Here is a 19,513-nt window from a genome sequence, read left to right on the forward strand (position 1 = left end):
TTTTTAAAATCTTAGTAGGCTTTTACATAGTCCAGTCTGTCAGGCTTTGTCTTCAACATATTCACTGCATTTTATTTGTGTTCTCCTGCATAGAAGTCATCTAGAGATCAGTAATCCTGTCAACTCAGAAATTACCTTTGTAAATAGTCCTAGTCACATGATGTTATTTATGTAAAGAACTGTGGAGCAAGGTGTGGTGGTACACACCTTTAGTCCCAGCACTCGCGAGGCAGAGGCAGACGATCTCTGCGAGTTCTAGGTCAGCCTTGCCTACATAGTGAATTCCAAGCCAGCTGGGGCTGCAGGATGCCCCTGTTTCAAAAAGATGAAAAGAAATAAATAAAAAACTATCAAGACAGTTGTCAGGACTTTTCTTTGTTGTAAAGCAAGACGTAAAAACAGCATCAAATTATAAAATACTTGTAAATCAACTACAATGGGTGAAATATGTTAACTTCCCAGAGCTCTCTGATATCTGATAGATGAGTGTTTGGAAAATCTATAGCTTTTTTAATGTGATCTTTAGTTCTATGTTTACTATTATAAGCTGGTTATGTTTGATGATTTAGTTATTGAAACTCTTTAGTAAACATACATATCTTCACACATAGCTGACCCGTAGAAAGAATGGACTAGATAAAAATACCTGAGAACTATCATAATAATTTTCTATATATTTTCTATATATTATCCAAAATTTCAGTCCTGAAGGGTCCAGTGGTCTTGCCAAAAATAATACCTTCATTTGGGGAACCATAGGATGTATATACCCCTGGATCTGCTTTCTGGCTTAAAAGAGTCTAGTGAAAAGATAGACTAAACTCCAAGGTAGCAGAGCCTGAAGCACCCTTTGCACAACTGAACTGAAACTGAAATGTTACATGATTATGTTCATGTATATTTGTTTATAGGTATCTTGATATTTCCTAAGAATATCATAGCAAATTTAACTTTATTTTTCTTCTTTCCAAAGCCATATGAAGGATTAAGGCCTCAGGATCTTCGTAGATTAAAAGATATGCTTATTGTGGAAACCGCAGACATGCTTCAGGCGCCTCTGTTTACTGCGGAAGCTTTACTTCGAGCTCATGGTAATGAGAGAAATGTCTTATGCTTCTGATACATGGGTGCCTTTTGAAACTTCAGAGTTAGAAGTTGACTCTTATTTTAATATAAAATTAGATAATTTGTTACACAGACCTACATAGTTTTTGTTCAGCTTTTTCTGTAGTAGTCATCATCCTCTGACACTTGATATTTGATACATGAAGTAGCTTCAATCAGAGAAAATTAGAAATTTCCTTTTTAAAAACTGAGCTATTTTGCTGAAGTTATTCAAGTATCAAATTGTACTAGCTCAATTAAATATCTGGAATTGTGTTATTGTTTGTCAATTGTATTTATATAAAAGCTGTTTCTCATGTACAAAATGAAGTTAAGATTTGAGACAATGCTCTTTTAAGTTTTTTTTTGAGGGGGGGTCTTTTTGAGATAGGGTCTTCCTGTAGCCCCAGCTGTCCTGGAACTCACTGTGTAGACCAGGCTGGCCTTGAACTCACAGAGATCCGCCTGCCTCTGCCTCCCAAGTGCTGGGATTAAAGGCGTGTGTCACCATGCCCGGCCCTAAGTTTTTGTTTTTATTTTTGCTTTTGAGGGGTAATTTTTCTCTTTTAAGATATCAACTCAGAATATTTTAAGTTAGTTTTAATTCCTGCGATTCTTATTATAGGCAGTCACTGTGGAAGTTGTCACATGCTGTGCTGGATTCTGATTGCATACTTGATATTTTGTCTGGTATTAAGAACAGGTTTTTTTTAACTTTAAAATGAATTTTAGTAATAGGTCAGTGCTAAATTTTAGCAAATATTTAAGAGAGAATAGTAAGTATCTGCTCTATTCCAGTTATTTTGATTTTTTAAATTTTTTTTTATTCTGTCCCCACCGGCACCCTCCCATAGCCCCCTCACTGAAACCTATGTACTCTGTCATCGTGTTAAGGCCCACTGTTTCAATTCAGTATCCCCAGATGTTCCCCAGGACAAGTCCACCCACTGAGGTCTAGTCAGCCTGTCTAGAGTCTCTTGTTTTAGGAAGATTAGCCCTTCCTCACCTAACAGTAATCAGCTGCCAATATTTCTTTAGCTAAGATTGGAGACTGCTATTCGGTTCCCTGGTTCTATGCTGGAGTTTTATGTGCCTGAGTTTTCACTTGTGTATGCTGACACCATTGCCATAGAATCATATAAGCAGGGTCCCCAGAGCTTGTAGGACTCTTTCCACATGGCCCTGCACCTCCTCCCTGGCTTTTGCAATCTTTCTGCCTCCTCTTCTGCAGTGGTCCCTGAGCCCTGGGTTATTTTGATATTTTTAGCAAGAAGTCTTTATCCTGTATACCAAATTTGAATGCCAGCTCCCAAAATGTTGATGTCATCCTTTGATCATAAGAAAATTCAGAACTCCATATTTTATCATTAGTTAATAACCATTATTGATGATTTGCTCTATAAACCTTCCAAATCACCTCCTTCAACATTGATATTACATGATTTGGCCATTGGCATTCTTTCCTTCTGAACTACCATACAAGTATTCTGTGTGTGGGAAATTAAACATAGATTTCTAGGGCTAGCCCCAGAGGGTCCGCATAAAATGCATTTAAACAAGCCTGCAAATGAACTACTGTAAAACAGTTTCTAATATCACCTGAGTAAGGGCAGGAGAGAGGACTCAGCAGTTAAGAGTATTGGTTGCTCTTCCAGATTTTTCCATCACCTACATAGCAGCTAGCACTGCTATGGTTCCTAAGTCCAATTTCAGGGAATCCAATGTCCTCTCCTGGCCTCCATGGGCATTGCATACACATGGTGCACTCACATACATGCAGGTAAAACATATAAAATAAAAATAAATTTTAGAACCACCTGAGTAATAACAGCTGTATCTACAATCTGGCTTTAATCGTGTATTCTAGACTATATTTCTAAATGCCCATTTCTTCCCCAACCTGACAGTGTCCTCAGCTGAACTCTTCATTGATAAGTGGGTACCAGCCATTCACCCTAAGTGGAAATTTGAATGTTATGTCTTTTTTTTTTTTTTTTTTTTTTTTTTTTGTCTTTTTGAGACAGGGTCTTTGTGTAACCCCAGTTGGCCTCGCATGCACTATGTAGACCAGGCTGGCCTCGATCTCACAAAGATCCACCTGCCTCTGCCTCCTGAGTACTGGGACTAAAGGCGTGTGCCACATCACCCAACAACTCTGTCTCTTATACCTGGCCAAATCCTGTCGTTTCTCTCCTAAATGTCTCTCAGTGGACTCCCCACCTTCCCTTGCTCTTTCCATCCCCACTGATGACTGAAATTTAGACTCTTGCTGGTTTTCATCTTTATAGTGCCCTTATTTCTGGTCTCTAGTTTTGTTGCTTTTTCACCCAGTACATTTTCCTATTTCTATTACAATGACCTTTTAATTTTATGTGCATGAAACTTCTGCATGTCTCTTAAGTGCACCACATGCGTAGAATGCCTGAGGAGGTCAGAAGGTATTGGATCCCCTGCAACTGGAGTTACAGACAGTTGTTACCTACCATGATGGTTCTGGGAACTGAACCAGGTCCTCTGCAAGAATAGCCAGTGCTCTTAACTACTGAGCCGTCTCTCCAGTCCCTTTATTTTTCATCCTTTTTTTTTTTTTTTTTTAAACTTTTTGAGACAGAGTCTCCCTGTAGCCCCAGCTATCCTGGAACTCACTATGTAGACCAGGCTGGCCTTGGCCTTGAACTCACAGAGATCCGCCTGCCTCTGCCTCTGGAGTGCTGGGATTAAAGGCATGTGCCACTACGCCCAGCATCCATCCATTTTTTAAAGAAGTTATTTTAATTATGTGTAATGTATTTGAGTGTGAGTTTATGAGTACAGTACCCATGGAGACCAGAAGAGGGTTTTGGAGTCTCCTGGAGCTAGGGTTACAGACAGTTGTGTGCTGCCTTTTGAGGATGCTAGAAACCAAACTCAGGTTCTTTGTAAGAGCAGTGCATGTTCTTATCTCTTTACCCCCCAACCATCCAATTTTTGAAGGTAGACTTTATGACAGAGGCTTCTTTATCTGGATTGTTAGGTCTCTTCACTTCTTTTACCTTAGGTAGCCCAACTTGTCCTTAAAAAAAAAATCTCCTCTTCTAGAATGTTTTCTGATCAAGTCTCCTTTGAGACCCTTGTTTTCATTATATTTCATACATATGTGTCTTAATACAATTAGGAAATAGTATGTAATGTCTTATTTGCTTTTTCCCTTTTTCAGCCTAGGAACTACATAATGGCTTTTGTGTGTTTGCTTCCACAATACTAAATGTATATTAAGCTCAGAAAATAGATGTAAAATGAATAAAACATATGAAAGGTTATTTACGTGGTTTTTTTAAATCTATGTTTTTGCTTTATAATAACATTTCTCTGTTGTCATCTTTTAAACATTGAAGTAAATTCTGAGTCAAAAATTAAATTTAGAAATTCAGAATAGCTCTTTAGGACTGGAATTCTAGCTCAGTTGGTAGAGTGCTTGTCTAGCTAGAAAGCCTTGAGCTTATCCCTGCCAACAAATAAACTGGGCATGATGGCACTCATTTGCAATTCCAACACTCTGGAGGTGGAAACAGGGTGATCAGAAGTTCAAGATCATCCTCATCTATGTCACAAATTCAAGGCCAGCCTGAGCTATTATAGGACCCTGCCTCAAAAAAAAATTACTTTTAAAATCATATAATTTAATGGGAAAATACTTTCCTTTTAGGTAATGATAATGTTTAGTAATTAAAGTATGATAACTTGTACAGAAGTTTGACCGGCTTGGGTCCTATCACTCAGGAGGCAGAGGCAGGAGGATAAAGAGTTTAGGACCAGCCTGTGCTACATAGGGAGACCCTGTCTCAAAGAAACTATAACATCCGCCAAACTAGAACAGAAATATAAAGTACTTTAAATTGTGTTAACATGTTTCTTTAGGTAAGCTTCTTAGCACCACCAGGTATGTTCTATCCTTTGTTTGAACTTTTTATACATAGTGTATATTAAATATAGTATATAAAGGCAGGTATCATGCCTGTTACCTCAGCACTTGGGAGGCTGGGGCAGGAGGATCAGGACCATAGGTTACATAGTAAATTTCCATACAGCCCTGGGCTACAGAGATGCTCTTTCAGAAACATAAATTTTTTTTAAAAAAGGAAAAAAAATAAGTAGTTTAAAAAAATAAAGTGCAGTCTCATTCCAGTTGCAGCTGAACTAGTCACTTCCCCTTTCTGGCCTTCTTTGTGCTCATTTTGTGAAATAAAAAGATTGAATTGCTAGATTTTTTCCATGCCTAAGATGAAAAGGTCAAATCTGGAAGTTGAAAAAATGGGCAGCCATTTAAAGAAGGAAGGCACTGTAATAATGGGAGGTAGTAGGTCCTACAGGATACTGTCCCCTCATCTGACATGTCCCTGGAGGCCACAGATGGGCATTGCTGTACTGTATCTAACATCACAAGCCATGACTGTCACATCACAATGACTAACAAATTTTCTGAGTAATGGATTGCATAGAGGCAACTAGAAAATTGAGGAATATACCTCGAGAATAAAAATGAGAAATGTGTATTAATAACTTACTGCTTAACCATCTTGAGGTCCCTGGGGAAGGCTTGGGGATTCAGCCAGGGTCGATCTGGGACTCGACCAGTGCTCCTGACATCTCATTTGAAGGCACAATCCAGTTTCTTTTGGGGTGTTAGTCAATTCCTTGTCCTATGGACCTCCCTATGGAGCATCCATAACAGGGCAACTTGGTTTATCAGATGGAGCAATCAGGAGGACAAGAAAAGTGATAGCAAAATAGAAAATGCATACCCCAAATGATCACTGCAGAGCCTCAGCACTGAATAGGATGGTCCTAACTTTTCAGTTTCATTTTGTCATATGTGGACCATATATATACATATGAGTGTGTGTGCCATATGTCCATATACATATGGTCCATATGTCCATATATATATATGGTTCATATATGTGTATATCTTTTATATTATCTAATCTCCAAAGTAATTCTGATCCACAGATTAAGTCTCTAGATCCAATCTGTGCTCTAGGGGAATTAATTTAAGGTGGTGGGATCAAAGAAGTGATTAAACATGAATCTACTGGTACCAGATACTGTGCTACCTACCACAGGCGATACTAAGTTAACTATAGGTTAGTTTTCACTAATAAGTGTAAGGGTGTTGACTGTGGAGGCAATAGTTACATAGATGTAAATGAGACATACCCCAAATGATCACTGCAGAGCCTCAGCACTGAATAAGATGATCCTAACTTTTCAGTTTCACTTTTTCATATATGGGCCAGACACCAGTGTTCATCAACTTAAATAGACTTTAAGAACCCCCTTTTTAGAATGTGTTTGCAATAAAGAACGCTCAGCAGCATTTAAAAAAAAAAAAAAACAGTGCAGACGTGACAGAAAAACGGAAATTATTCATCAGTGGGATATACAGCATCTCATTACACCCTGTCCTGTGGGTTTGCTTTCCATGGTTTCTGTTTCCCAGGCTCAGATGAAAATTTCAGTAAAAAAGAAAAAGTAAGTTTTAAAATTTCACACCATTCTGAATATCATGATGAAATTTCACACTTTCGTGCTCAGGATATAAATCATTTCTTTGTCCAGTCTGTCTTTGCTTATTATGCTATACCTGTCCCTTGGGCACTTAGTAGACATCTTCATTATCAGATTATCTGTTACAGTATCAAAATGTTTATATTCAAGTGAACATTGTTTTAATGTTAATAGCTCCAAAATACAAGAGTATTGATACTGGTAATTTTATTAAAGTGCATTATTTTTATTCTCCAATAATTGCTAGTAATTTATAAGTTTAACTTCATCATAGGTTGTATGTATAGGATTTTTTTTTAAGTCCTTGATATGCCAACACATAGAATTACATGTTTAGTACCATCCATAGGTTTCTCCTGGAAGTCTTGGCATATGTCCCCTCAGTTAGGAGGGACTACTCTACCAGTAAGGGTCAGCTGGCTGCTGCAATGTGTTTTTGTTTTTGTTTTTTAAGATTTTATTTATTTTTATTTTATGTATATGAGTGTTTTGCCTACATGTATGTAAGTACACCATGTGGATGCCTGGTGCCCACAGAGGACAGAAGAGGGTGTCAGATCCCCTAGAACTGGAGTTAAGGACAGGTATTAGCTGCCATGCGGGTGCTGGGAACTGAACCCAGGTCCCTTGGAAGAGCAGTCAGTGTTCTTAACCACTGAGCCCTCTTTCCAGCCACTGCTACAATGTCTTAATTATGTAGTAGTTGAGACTATTTCCAGCTTGATGAAATGGAAATACTCCACACTGTTCTTCAAGGTCCCTGACACTTGCCATATTGAAGTGGCTTCTCTGTAACCTGCTAACCAGTCTAAAAGGAAGAGAACATTTTTGAATAGGTATAGGAACATTTCTGAGCTTGTCCCACATGTGCACATATTCTATTGACCAGATTTCAGCTATGTGGCCACTGCTGATTGGAAGAAGCCATTCTATACAGCTTCATTTTTTATGAGCGGCCATATTTGCTACAGATACCTATGTTCAACTAGATAATATTATGTATCATAAGCTATTAAGTTATAGAATCAAAGGAAATATAAGACTGACTTTATCAATAATTTCACTGTAATCAAAAGGAACATTTTGAGTCCTGCTTTATACATTGTATCAAGTACTATTAAATGGTATATTCCATTTTTATCTCATTCATGCTTCCCTAAATTACTTTTTTTCACAAAGTAAGAGCAGATTCTCATAAGGTAAAATATAATTTTTCTGTTCAGTGTGTCTCTATTCTGTGATAACTTTTTGTTCTTTATTTTTTGGTTTCCTTTTTGGGATAGGATCTCACTATGTAGCCCACACTGCCCTCTATGTCAAACTCCCTGCCCACCTCCCTTTCAGCTCTCAATTTCTGGCTGTGATAACTTACCAAGCATTTGTCTCTATTTCTCCTATTGAAGCATAAAATGCAGGATCTGAGTTTTTAAATGAGCATCTCTTCTCTATTGTTTATATAATATTATTGACATTTGATAATGAAATAAGATTTATAGAGATCAGTTCTGTTAGTGAGTAGAACACACAGTGCACAGAGCTGCTGTTATAATTGCAGCTAAAGCCATTGACAGGCTATGCTTCAGACCTGTTAAACTCAACTATGTGGAAGATTAACTTGATAACACTCATTCAGCCTTACACAGGAAAATAGATTATGCTATCTATTGTCAAATTTAGTCCTACGGTAATGAAGTTGACCGAATTGAGCAGAAGGCATGAATGTTTTGTGATAGTTATTAAATAGAATGTGAATCTTAAAAATATTTATGTTAAGAATACAAAGTCCATCCTCCTTAATTAAAATTTTTTTGATTAATTAAATTTTTTTTTGTCTTTTTGAGACAGGGTCTCCCTATAGCCCCAGCTGTCCTGGAACTCACTGTGTAGACCAGGCTGGCCTTGAACTCACAGTGATCCGCCTGCCTCTGCCTCCCAAGTGCTGGGATTAAAGGCGTGTGCCACTGCACCCAGCATATTTATTATCTTTATTTTATGTGTATGCATGTATTGCCTGCATGTAGGTAAGTGCACCCATGTCATGCAATGCCTGGGGAGGTCAGAAGAGGCTGTTGGATCCCCTGGGACTGGAGTTACAGACAGTTGTTAGCTGCCATGTGGGTGCTGGGATACGAACCCAGGTCTTCTGCAAGAACAGTCAATGTTCTTAACCACTGAGCCATCTCTCCAGCCCCCTCCTTAACTTTTTATAGTAATAAAAGTAACATATAATGTTACCTGATGAGAAGATAAAATTTCTAAAACAATTTCTGAAAGGGCCGATTTTCTTATCCTTTGAATAAATTTATAGAGATGAGTTGTTTTTATCTTGTTTGGAAGTTCATTATCTTCTGTGTTCAATTCAGCATTGGTTCTCTTCTCCCAAGGCTTTCATCAACACAGATTTCTCCCTTCAAGTTATATCTTTTTTTTTTTTTCTTAGCTCCATACCTTATGTGTAGCTATCTTTTTGAAAGCCTCTGGTATATCCCAAAAACACCTTAAATTCTTTATCTCTAAAAGTAAAAATTCTGCTCTTATAAGCGTTTTTGTTTCTCTGGATTCCCTATGTCTGTAGGTGGATGCAGTATCCAACCAACTAGGATGTCAAGGCAGAAACCTGCAGCACAGACTTTGGCATTTCTTGTTCCTCAGTCCCTAGATCCTGTCATTACTAAATTGTCAGTTTCACCTAAAATCTTAAACTGTTTCTTTTCTCTCCATTTCTAACACCACTTCACCCTGTCTGCCATTATCTCCATTTATACCATACTGTAGTCTCCTGGTCTGTTTCCTTCCTGCCTTCATGCCCTATCCAATGTTTGTTCTTCCTACCTACATCAGTTACTTTTCTGCTGCTGTGATAAAACACCATGACCAAGGCAGCATATTGAAGGAAGAGTTTATTTTAGCTTGTGGTTCTAGAGGGCTAAGTCCATCGTAGCAGGAAGGCAAGAGCTGAAAGCTCAGAGATCCCATCTTCTACCATAAACTGGAAATGGGCCAAGGCTATGAACTCTCAAAGTGCCTCCCAAGTGACACACTTCCTCCAACAAGGCTTACACCTCCTAAAGATTCCATGACCTCCCAAACAGCCAAATAGACCCTTAATCAGGACCAAGTGTTCAAGTATTTGAGCCTATGTGGGACATTTCTCATTCAAACTATTACAGTATTCTAGTCAGACTTATCTTTTCATATTTGGTCAAAACATTCTGTCCTTCACATCCCCAAATCCAGCTATTCTTTGAGTTTCTATCACTAAGCTGAAGATAAAAGTGTTTATAAAATGCCGTGTGGCCAGGCCCCTGCCAGCTTCTTCAGTCTCATCTCACACAATGCTTCTCCCTGGTCTTCATGTTCCAGCTGTGTTGACCTTTTAAATATCACAATGGTGCCACCTTCCCTCCTACCACAAGACCTTTGAACAGGCTGTGTTCCCTCTACCTAGAATGCATTTCTCTCCTCTTTTCATCTGGTTGGCTCCTACTCATTCTCTAAACATACATGCCACACTGTTTCTCCACCCTCTCTGCATGGCTGCATGGGATTGCCTACCTCTTCTTCATGGTGCTTCTAATAGTGGTGAATTATATATATATAGTTTATTAATAACTTTACTGTGATTAAGTTCCATGAAGCTAGCAGTTGAGATTAGTTTCCTGTTCTTTTATATCTTCACTGCCGGATAGTAGTGTATGGCACATAAAAGACATTCAGCAAATGTTTCTTAAATGACTGTGATATGATAGAATCAAAGCAGATAATTGTACTGAAAAATATTTATAGTGGATAAGAGTAAAATTTGGCATACTTGACCTGTGCATGTGTATTTTAATAGTTGGTTTCCTTTACTAAAAAATGACATAATAAGCCGGGCGTGGTGGCGCATGCCTTTAATCCCAGCACTCGGGAGGCAGAGACAGGCAGATCTCAGAAGTCAAGGCCAGCCTGGTCTACATAGTGAGTTCCAGGACAGCTGGGGGCTACAGGGAGACCCTGTCTCAAAAAGACCAAAAAAAAAGAAAAAAATGACATAATGGAAATGCTTGAAAAAGTCATATTGTCCAAAAATTATTTTTATGTCACACAGTTTGATATTTAATATGTTCTTCATGATATCAGTTTTGTTTTTATTATAATTTCCTCATAATATATCTTAAACTTATTTTTAAGTTGTTACAGTTACAACTTGTAATGACTGTATCCCAAGAAGGTTGTTTGCTTGTACTTTAAATTTGGGTTATGGTACTCACCTTTATACTAATTAGCTTATTACTTTAGTCCAAAGAGGGCATTTTAAGAGTTAATATTATTTGGGGCTGGAGAGATTGCTCAGCAGTTAAGAGCACTGACTCCTCTTGCAGAGGACCCAGGTTTGATTCCCAGCACTCACATGGTGGCTACAAACCATCCTTAACGCCAGTTCCAGGGGAATCCGACTTTCTCTTCTGACGTCCACGGCATTGCATGACACAAGTGCACTCACATACATGCAGGCAATACACTCATACACATAAAATAAAAATAATAAATAAAAAAATATTTTAAAAAGAGTTAATATTATTTAACAGCACCATACTAATTTCTTTCAGTTTTATAGGCCCTATATTAAATGACTTACAAACACTCAAGAGTTTAAAGAATTGAGTCAAAGTAGATACAAGTTTCTAGATTTTTCTCAAATCCATATATAATAAGTGTAACACATCTTGAATTTGAATGGCAAGCTGCCTGCTTCCAAAGATGAGCTTTATTACTATACACCATCACTAACATTTTTGAATGACAACAATGATAAAATTTTGAGGAACTTCATGAGGAAGGTATTCCAGATGTAATATACTCACAGGTTCTTGAAAATTGACAAAAATTGCTTCCTGTTCTTAAGCATAAAGATTTAGTTTTGAAAATGTCATTTTCTTTTTTTTTTATGTGTATGAGTGTTTTGCCTGCATTATGTAAATGCACCACATGTATGCAATGCCTGCAGAAGCAATGCCTGGAACTAGAGTTACAGAAGGTTATTAGCCACCATATGGGTGCTGGGAATTAAAGCCAGGTCCTCTGGAAGAACAGCCAAGTGTTGTTAATCGCTGAGCCATCTCTTCAGCCCCTTGATAATATCATTTTCAAATAGCAAGTAAATTGAATTAGTAGAAGAAAAAATAAATAGAAAAGAACTTTTTAAAAAATTTTATTTATTGTTTTTATTTTATGTGTATGAGTGTATTGCCTGCATGTATGTGAGTGCACCTGTATCATGCAATGCCACGGAGATCAGAAGAGGGCTTCGGATTCCCCTGATTGCATGGAGATCAGAAGAGGGCTTCAGATTCCCCTGGAACTGGAGTTAAGGACGGTTCATAGCCACCATGTGGGTGCTGGGAATCGAACCCGGGTCCTCTGCAAGGGCATTCAGTGCTCTTAACCACTGAGCCATCTTTCCAGCCTGAAATGAACTTTTTTGTGGTGGTTAGTATCACACTAAAAATAAACTGCTCATTTATTCTTTTTTTTTCCTTTGTATTGATGCATTTTATGTGATCCTAAGAGTATTGTTATTTATGTGAAACAAAATCTAACATAGGGAAATTACCATTGTGTTAACAATGTAGATTATTATGCATGATGTTAATCAGTATTGACAAATACTTGCTTACATAATCTTTCAATTACATAACCATTTTTCCACCTTAATTATTTAATCCCTTTTTTGCCATTGTGAATAATGCCCTGAAACATAGAAATAGACAGGGTTCTCTTAGCTGGTCAGCCATCAACTCTGTTCTAGTTTCTGCCTGCTGTTTATTGCTCTCATGTGTCCTTAGGTAGTTTTATGATTTTTTTTTTCTCCAACATTTATAGTTTGTTATCTGTAAGAAGGTTGGTCTGGTGAGAACTACATCAGTACTTGGACCTGAGCTCTGCTTATTGGCTTCAGAGCTTCCCTTGTGGTTTTCTTTTTTCATTTATTTATTTTTCATGTGTATGTCAGCCTATACATGCTATGGTATACGTGTGTAGGTCAGAAGACAATTACAGGAGTCAGTTCTCTCCTTCCAACATGTGGATTCTGGGGACTGAACTCAGGTCAACAGACTTGATGGCCAGCACATTTACCCAATGAGCCACTTACCACTGGCCCAGTGTTTTAAGTTTGAAGACACCGCCCACCACCACCAGTTTTCTCTGTGGCCTTTAATCTTTCCACAGCCAGCTGTCCCGTGATCTCTGCCCTTGTGGTTTTCTTATAATTTACAAGGGGAGCAGGCATATGACTTGTAAGTCATGGTAATTCTACAACCTCTCCCCTCATTTTTCCTGATCTTTGATCTGCTTTAAATATTTTGGGTAGCTCTCTGATGTAACACTCATTGTTCATGGTGCTTATCTTTTTCTTGGCTTTTTAAACTAGCCACCAGCTTCTTTACTGTGTGGCAAACTGGACTTTGAGAAAACCAAATGAGAAAATTGACCAGGACAAGAAATAGATTTTTAAGGTAATGTGTCAGTAAATAGTTAAGAACTGAAATCCTAAGCATGCCTCTAGTATTTTAAATACACATACCTTTAGTTTGAACTAGTTTTGTTTTCTAGGTTGAAAGTATCTTTTTCCTACTACCAAAGCTTCCTTTAAAAAAAAATTAGTTTATGGACCATACGCTTGGCATTGTAACTAAGAAATCTTTCATTAACCTAAAGTTATGAAGAGTTTATTCTAATTTTTTTAGGGGGTTGTTTGTTTCTTTGGTTGGTTGTTTCGTTGATTGGTTAGTTGCTTGGTGGTTGTTTGGTTGGTTGGTTTGAGATAGAATCTTGCTAAGTAGCCCAGACTGGCCTTGAACTTGCTACAGCCGCCTGCCTCTGCCTCCCCAGTGCTGGGATCACAATTGTGTACCACCATGCCCAACGTATCCTATGTTTTCTTTGGACTTAATAGTCTTTTTTGGTGCTGCTACTATGGATCAATCCCTGAGCTTCACGTGTACTAGACAAGATCTCTACCATTAACCTACATCCCCAGCCCCAGTTTTATGATCAATTTTGAGTTCATTCTTTTATATAATATAAAATATGAATTGAAATTATTGTTTTTTGCATGTTCTTTACTGAAAACACTGCCCTTCTCTGCTTCATTGCTCTTTCCCTTTTGTAATCACTCAATTGACCACATGCATGTAGATTTTTTATTTTGTATCCTACTTAGCATATAGAGAAATGGATTTCATATTGCGTTCTCACACTTAGCTTTTGTTGATCCTCCCTTACTCTCCTCTCCCATTCTGCCACCCCCATACCTTTGCAGCCCCACTAGTCCTCTTTTGTGTCACTGTGTTGGTACCCTCTCCTGCTTCCTTAAAACTTTTTCCCCTCCTGCCCCCTTTCTAGTTTCGTGACCTACATCCACATTTACACTCATAATTATACATACATAAAAGCTGAAAGCTAGGGACCATGTATTAGATAAAACACACTTTCTGTCTTTCTGAGTCTGGGTTACTTCAATATAATAATTTCCAGATCCATTTTCCTGCAAATTTTATAATTTCATTATTCTTTACAGTTGAAGCAAATTACATCGTGTATATATATATGTACCACATTTCCTTTTCTGTACATCTGTTGATGGGCATCTTGGCTGATTCCATTTCCTTGTGTTTGTGAATAGAACAGCAATAAACATGGATGTTCAGGTATCTCTGTGATAGGGTATAGAGTCCTCTGAGTATATGTTCAGAAGTGGTTTAGTTGGGTCATCTATGATAGATTTTATTTCCAGTTTTTGAGAAACTTCCATAATGATTTACCAATTTGCACTCTAGACAGCAGTGAATATGGGTTTCTGACCTTCCCCACGTCCTTGCCCTCAACATTCATTGTCTTTCTTTCTTTCATAGCCATTCTGAGTAGAAGGAGATGGAATCAAGTTGGCTAAAGATGTTGAACATTTTAAAATGTATATTGGCCATTTATGTTTCTTTTGAGATATGTGTTTGGCTCATTAACACATTTATTCATTGAAAGTTGGGGATGGGGTTGGAGTTTAATTTTAACAGTGTACATCTTGTAAAAATTTTATTCCATTCTGTGTCTTTCTGCTGACAATTAAAATTAAAGGATGATTATTTTCAATGTGTTCTACTTTTTTCAAGTCTTAGAAATAATACTTTTTCCCTCCTTTAGCATATTAGTATTATAAGTTACCTTTTAGAATGCTCAATCACTTTCCTACTTCAAGAGTAGCATAGACTGGGTCTTGGGGTATGTGCCATCCTCTGTCTGTTTTCTAATATTTTATATAAATGTTAGTACTATTATACAGTAAATGATCTTTTAACCATTGTCAGTTTAACTTTATTTTCAGTATTCACTTTACCAAATAGACTGAACAGTCCTGCTCTAATTTTTGTGCATGTACCTTGAGTTGAATGCATGCCAAGCATTGTTGTTATCATCTATGATTATATAACATAATGAATCATTACTAATAAACATAAGTTAGAAAAAACTATTATTTCTCTGAAATCTAAATCAAATGGCTTAGGAAACCCCAATAAAGGCAAGTTACTTTTAAATTTGCTCTTATAAATGAATGAAACAAGTGAAAAAGAAAACGCAGATTGTAACTTGTATGTAGGATATCACATATGCTAAGGAAATAGCAAGGAGAAATTGTAGACAGGATTTTGTGAGATTGGCAGACATTAAGAAAGAGGAAGTAGAGAAGCAGAATAGCAGTCAAAAAGTCCTGACCTCACAAATAAAGAATTAATATGTATGGTTTCTGGTAAAACTTTAAAAATATATATGATATGTGTATGAGTACGCATGCCAAGGCACACGTGTCGATCAGAGGACAACCTTGTGGACTTTATTTTCCCCTTTCACCTTTATGAGGGCTCTGGGAATTGAACTCGGGTCCCAGGGATCGCTCTTCAAGTACTGAACCATTTCACTTGCCCTGGTTCTTACTAAAACCTTGAAGCATGCGTATATAATTATTTTTTATAATTTCTGTGTTTTAACTAACCAACTGTGTTGACTGAACATTCAAAGAAAAGATTTTTCTTTTAAATCAGATTCAGTTTTGGCATTTCAGGCTTTTAAAATATCTTGAAATCTTATGCTTGTAAAATAGCCCAATAATTCATTGCTTTTTGGAAAAATTGGCCTATGAAATCATATGGGCTCGAAAAGTTGATTACTTTTTAGTTTCTTACATATGTACTTGTTAGATTTAGTGTTACTTGATTGTAATCATTTATAATATCCTATTAATACTACCCACTTCTTTCAGATTTCATTAATTCTGTCATATAATTTTGTTTTAGTCACTTGTTCATTTGATAGACTTTAAATTTAATTTTTTATTATTTTGTATGTGTGTGGGTGTTTTATCTGCATACATATAAGTGTACCCCTGTTGGACAGTGCTCAAGGAAGCCAGAAGAGGGCATTGAATTCCCTGGAACTAGAGTTAAGGACATGTGTGCAGCTATGTGGGTGCTGGGAACCAAACCTAGATCCCCACAAGAGTAACCGGTGCTCTTAACCACTGAGCCATGTCTCCAACCCCCTTAATAGACTTTTTTCTATTTTCTTTTGTTGCATTTTTTTTGAGACAGTCTCTCCTATAGTTCAACCTGACCTCAAAGTCACTTTGTAGTCAAGGCTGGTCTTAAACAAACTGCTAACCCTCCTGTTTCCGCTTCCAAGTACAGGGATTATCTAGCTTGCCAGTTATTTTTTAATACATATTTTAATATAGGCCCTGGGCTGATCAATGGAGATAAAATAGATTGCAGTCTAGTTATTATTTCTGGCCTTACACAAGTTTACAGTTTGAAAGGTGCTGCAAGTTTTTATTAAAGTTCTTTTAATTGTCTATGTGCATCTTTTTAATATTTCTTTGTGTATATGCATGTTTGTTTATATGTATGTGTACTACATGCATACCTGGTGCCCACAGAGGCTAGAAGTGAATGTTGAATCACCTGAAACTTGAGTTACAGATGGTTGTGAGCTGCCATGTGGGTGTTGGGAACTAACCCCAGGTCCTCTGCAAGAACGGAAGTTCTCTTAACCCCTGAGCCAACTCTCCAACCACCACATACATCTTCTGTCTAATTTTCAGTTGAAATGTGTATATCCTGTTTTTCTTAACCAAACCACTGTTTCCTTGGCTTTTTTCACTTTTTAGTGCATAGATTTTTGCCTAGCATTTAAATATTCTTTTTGTTTTTACTTTTCCTTCCCCTTTGGTATTAACACCAATTTGCACCTAAAATGAGACTTCTTTTTTGGCCACTGAATATTTTTAAAATACGAACTTTTTTTGTCCCAAGAAACCTTTTATACTAATCTTGATTCTTGCTCTTCTTAATGTTTTGTCATTTCTTTCATTAAGTATTGTGCTTGATTTTTTTTTTCCACACAGAACTAATTTTTATTAGTATATTTTGATTTTACAAAGGGTTTCATTATGACATTGCCATATTTGCTTACAAGGTACTTTGAGCATATGCACCCCTCCCTACTGTTACTCTCATCTGTGGGGATTTATTTGTTTGTTTTTTGGTTGGTTTGTTTGGGTTTTTTTTGTCTTTTTTTTTGAGACAGGGTCTCCCTGTAGCCGCAGTTGGCCTGGAACTTGCTATGTAGACTAGGCTGGCCTTGAACTCACAAAGACCCACCTGCCTCCCAAGTGCCACCACGCCTAGCTGTTCTTTCTTTTTTTATTTTAATGTACTTCCCCTCATCAAATCTCACATATGAGGGAAACGTGCAAAAAATAACATGATTATCTACAATTCCATAATTTTCCTTCAAATGACATCTTGTTCTTCCTCTGCAAGAACACTACAGGCTCTTAGCCTCTGAACCATTTCTTCAGTTCCATAACTTCTCTCTTCTGTATGGCTGAGTAAAACTCCATTGTGTAGATATGTACCTTGTTTTCGTTATCCATTCATTTGTTCATAGATACTTAGATGATCTCATTATTTGGCTATTGTGAATAGTGTTATGATAAACATAAGTGTTCGGGAATCTTAATAGTAAGCTAACTTTGATTCTATTGGAAATATACCCAAAAGGAAATGGTGTGATTAGATTATATTGTTCTATGTTTAATTTGGGGTGGGGACCTGTCATACTAATTTTCATAGTGGCTGAACTAATTTGCATTCTCAACAACAGTGTATGAGAGTTCTTTTTTCTCTGTAGTTTCCTCAGCATTTCATTTTTGTTTTTTTATGATAGCAAGTCATTCTAGAAAGAGATGGAATCTGAATCTAATTTTGACTTGAGTTTCTAGTGACTATAAAGATGTTGAATAGTGCTTCCATTATTTATTGCCCATTTATACTATTTCTTTTGACAGTTGTTTTGTTCTCCTAAACATCTTTTGATTGGGTTTTTTGGTCTTTGTTTAATTTTTTAAGTTCATTATATATTGTAAGTATTAACCTTGTGTCAAGTTAATATTTGGGAAAGATTTTTCTCCCATTCGGTGGACCATCTTTTGCCCTGTTCAAAGTTTCTTGTGCAGAAGCTTTCTAATTTGATGCACTTTTATTTATTAATTCCTCAGCTATATGAGAATGAGAAAGTGCCTTATGTTTATGTACTAAAGTAGTTCCCCTAAGTTATCCCCTAATAGTTGCAAATTTTCAGGTCTTATAGTAAGGTCTTTGAACCATTTTCAGTTGATTTTTGTACAGGATGAGAGTTAAGGACCCAGTTGTATTTTCCTGCATGTGGACATAGAATTTTCCCTTAAAACTTGCTAAAGAAGGTTTGTTTTGTTTTGTTTTTGTATATGTTTTTGGAACCTTTACTACTTAGATGTACTGTCTTTGTCACAGCAACAGTTTCTCTGCTGCTGTCTCCTTGTACTCTAAGCACACCTCGGGTATAAGCAGAGGCCTCAGCTATCTGTTTAGCTTCTTAGTTCCCTCAGCATCCACTGAGGCCAGGCACATGCCATTGGGTCAGATGAAGGGGGAACTATCCTTGCCAGAAAAGAGAGCATACTATGAACTGCTTTAATAAGACAGTGTGACACTTGTCTAAATCTAAATAGACCACTCAAACAGAACTGAGAACCCCGTTTATAATATTTGGAAATTTAATTTACAGTAAAGATGGTATGCTAGCTCAGTGGGGAAAGGTAATCTAATAAATGATGCTAATATGACTATGTCCAAATTTAAAAAATAAAAAAGAAAGTTTATGCTAGAAGGTTGGGAAACAAAATCAGTTTATCCTGAGAAAGTCTGAGAGACTTAATATAAATCCAAGGACAGAGTGGGGGAAAACTTGTTTATAAGACAGTAAACCAAGAAGCTTTGGAATCTATATAGGCCTTTGAAAATATATTGAATTTTTCTTTTCTTTTCTTTTCTTTTCTTTTCTTTTTTTTTTTTTTTTTTTTTTTTTTTTTGGTCTTTCTTTTTGAGACAGAGTCTCCTTGTAGCCCCAGCTGCCTGGAACTCACTACGTAGACCAGGCTGGCTTCAAACTCACAGAGATCCTCCTGCCTCTGCGACACAAGTGCTGGGATTAAAGGCATGCTCCACCATGTCCAGCTAATTTTCTTACTTAATATGTTATAAACAAAGTTGAGAAACAGTTTTTATTTTGAAAAATATTTTTTGCAAAAATCCCTGATAACAAAGTAGAAAAATGATTAAAATGATTTGGATAAGAAAGCAAATCTTAGGCCGGGTGTGGTGGTGCACGCCTTTAATCCCAGCACTCGGGAGGCAGAGGTAGGCGGATCTTTGTGAGTTCAAGGCCAGCCTGGTCTACATAGTGAGTTCAGGTCAGCTGGGACTACAGGGAGACCCTGTCTCAAAAA

General features: G+C 37.1%; 1 protein-coding gene across 3 annotated transcripts in view; it reads left to right on the forward strand.

Annotated features, from left to right (window-relative positions):
* The window catches only part of Ankib1 (ankyrin repeat and IBR domain containing 1), a 142,102-nt gene that overhangs the window by 76,931 nt on the left and 45,658 nt on the right, over nucleotides 1-19,513 (forward strand). For all 3 annotated transcript variants that reach the window (XM_008822540.2, XM_008822541.3, XM_029558357.1), the window contains exon 5: nucleotides 974-1,091. In XM_008822540.2, the coding sequence (XP_008820762.1) occupies nucleotides 974-1,091 (118 nt within the window). The remainder of the gene's footprint in view (nucleotides 1-973; nucleotides 1,092-19,513) is intronic.

The sequence above is a fragment of the Nannospalax galili genome, unplaced genomic scaffold, assembly GCF_000622305.1.
Source record: "Nannospalax galili isolate Female #2095 unplaced genomic scaffold, S.galili_v1.0 scaffold85, whole genome shotgun sequence".
Taxonomy (NCBI): Eukaryota; Metazoa; Chordata; class Mammalia; order Rodentia; family Spalacidae; genus Nannospalax; species Nannospalax galili.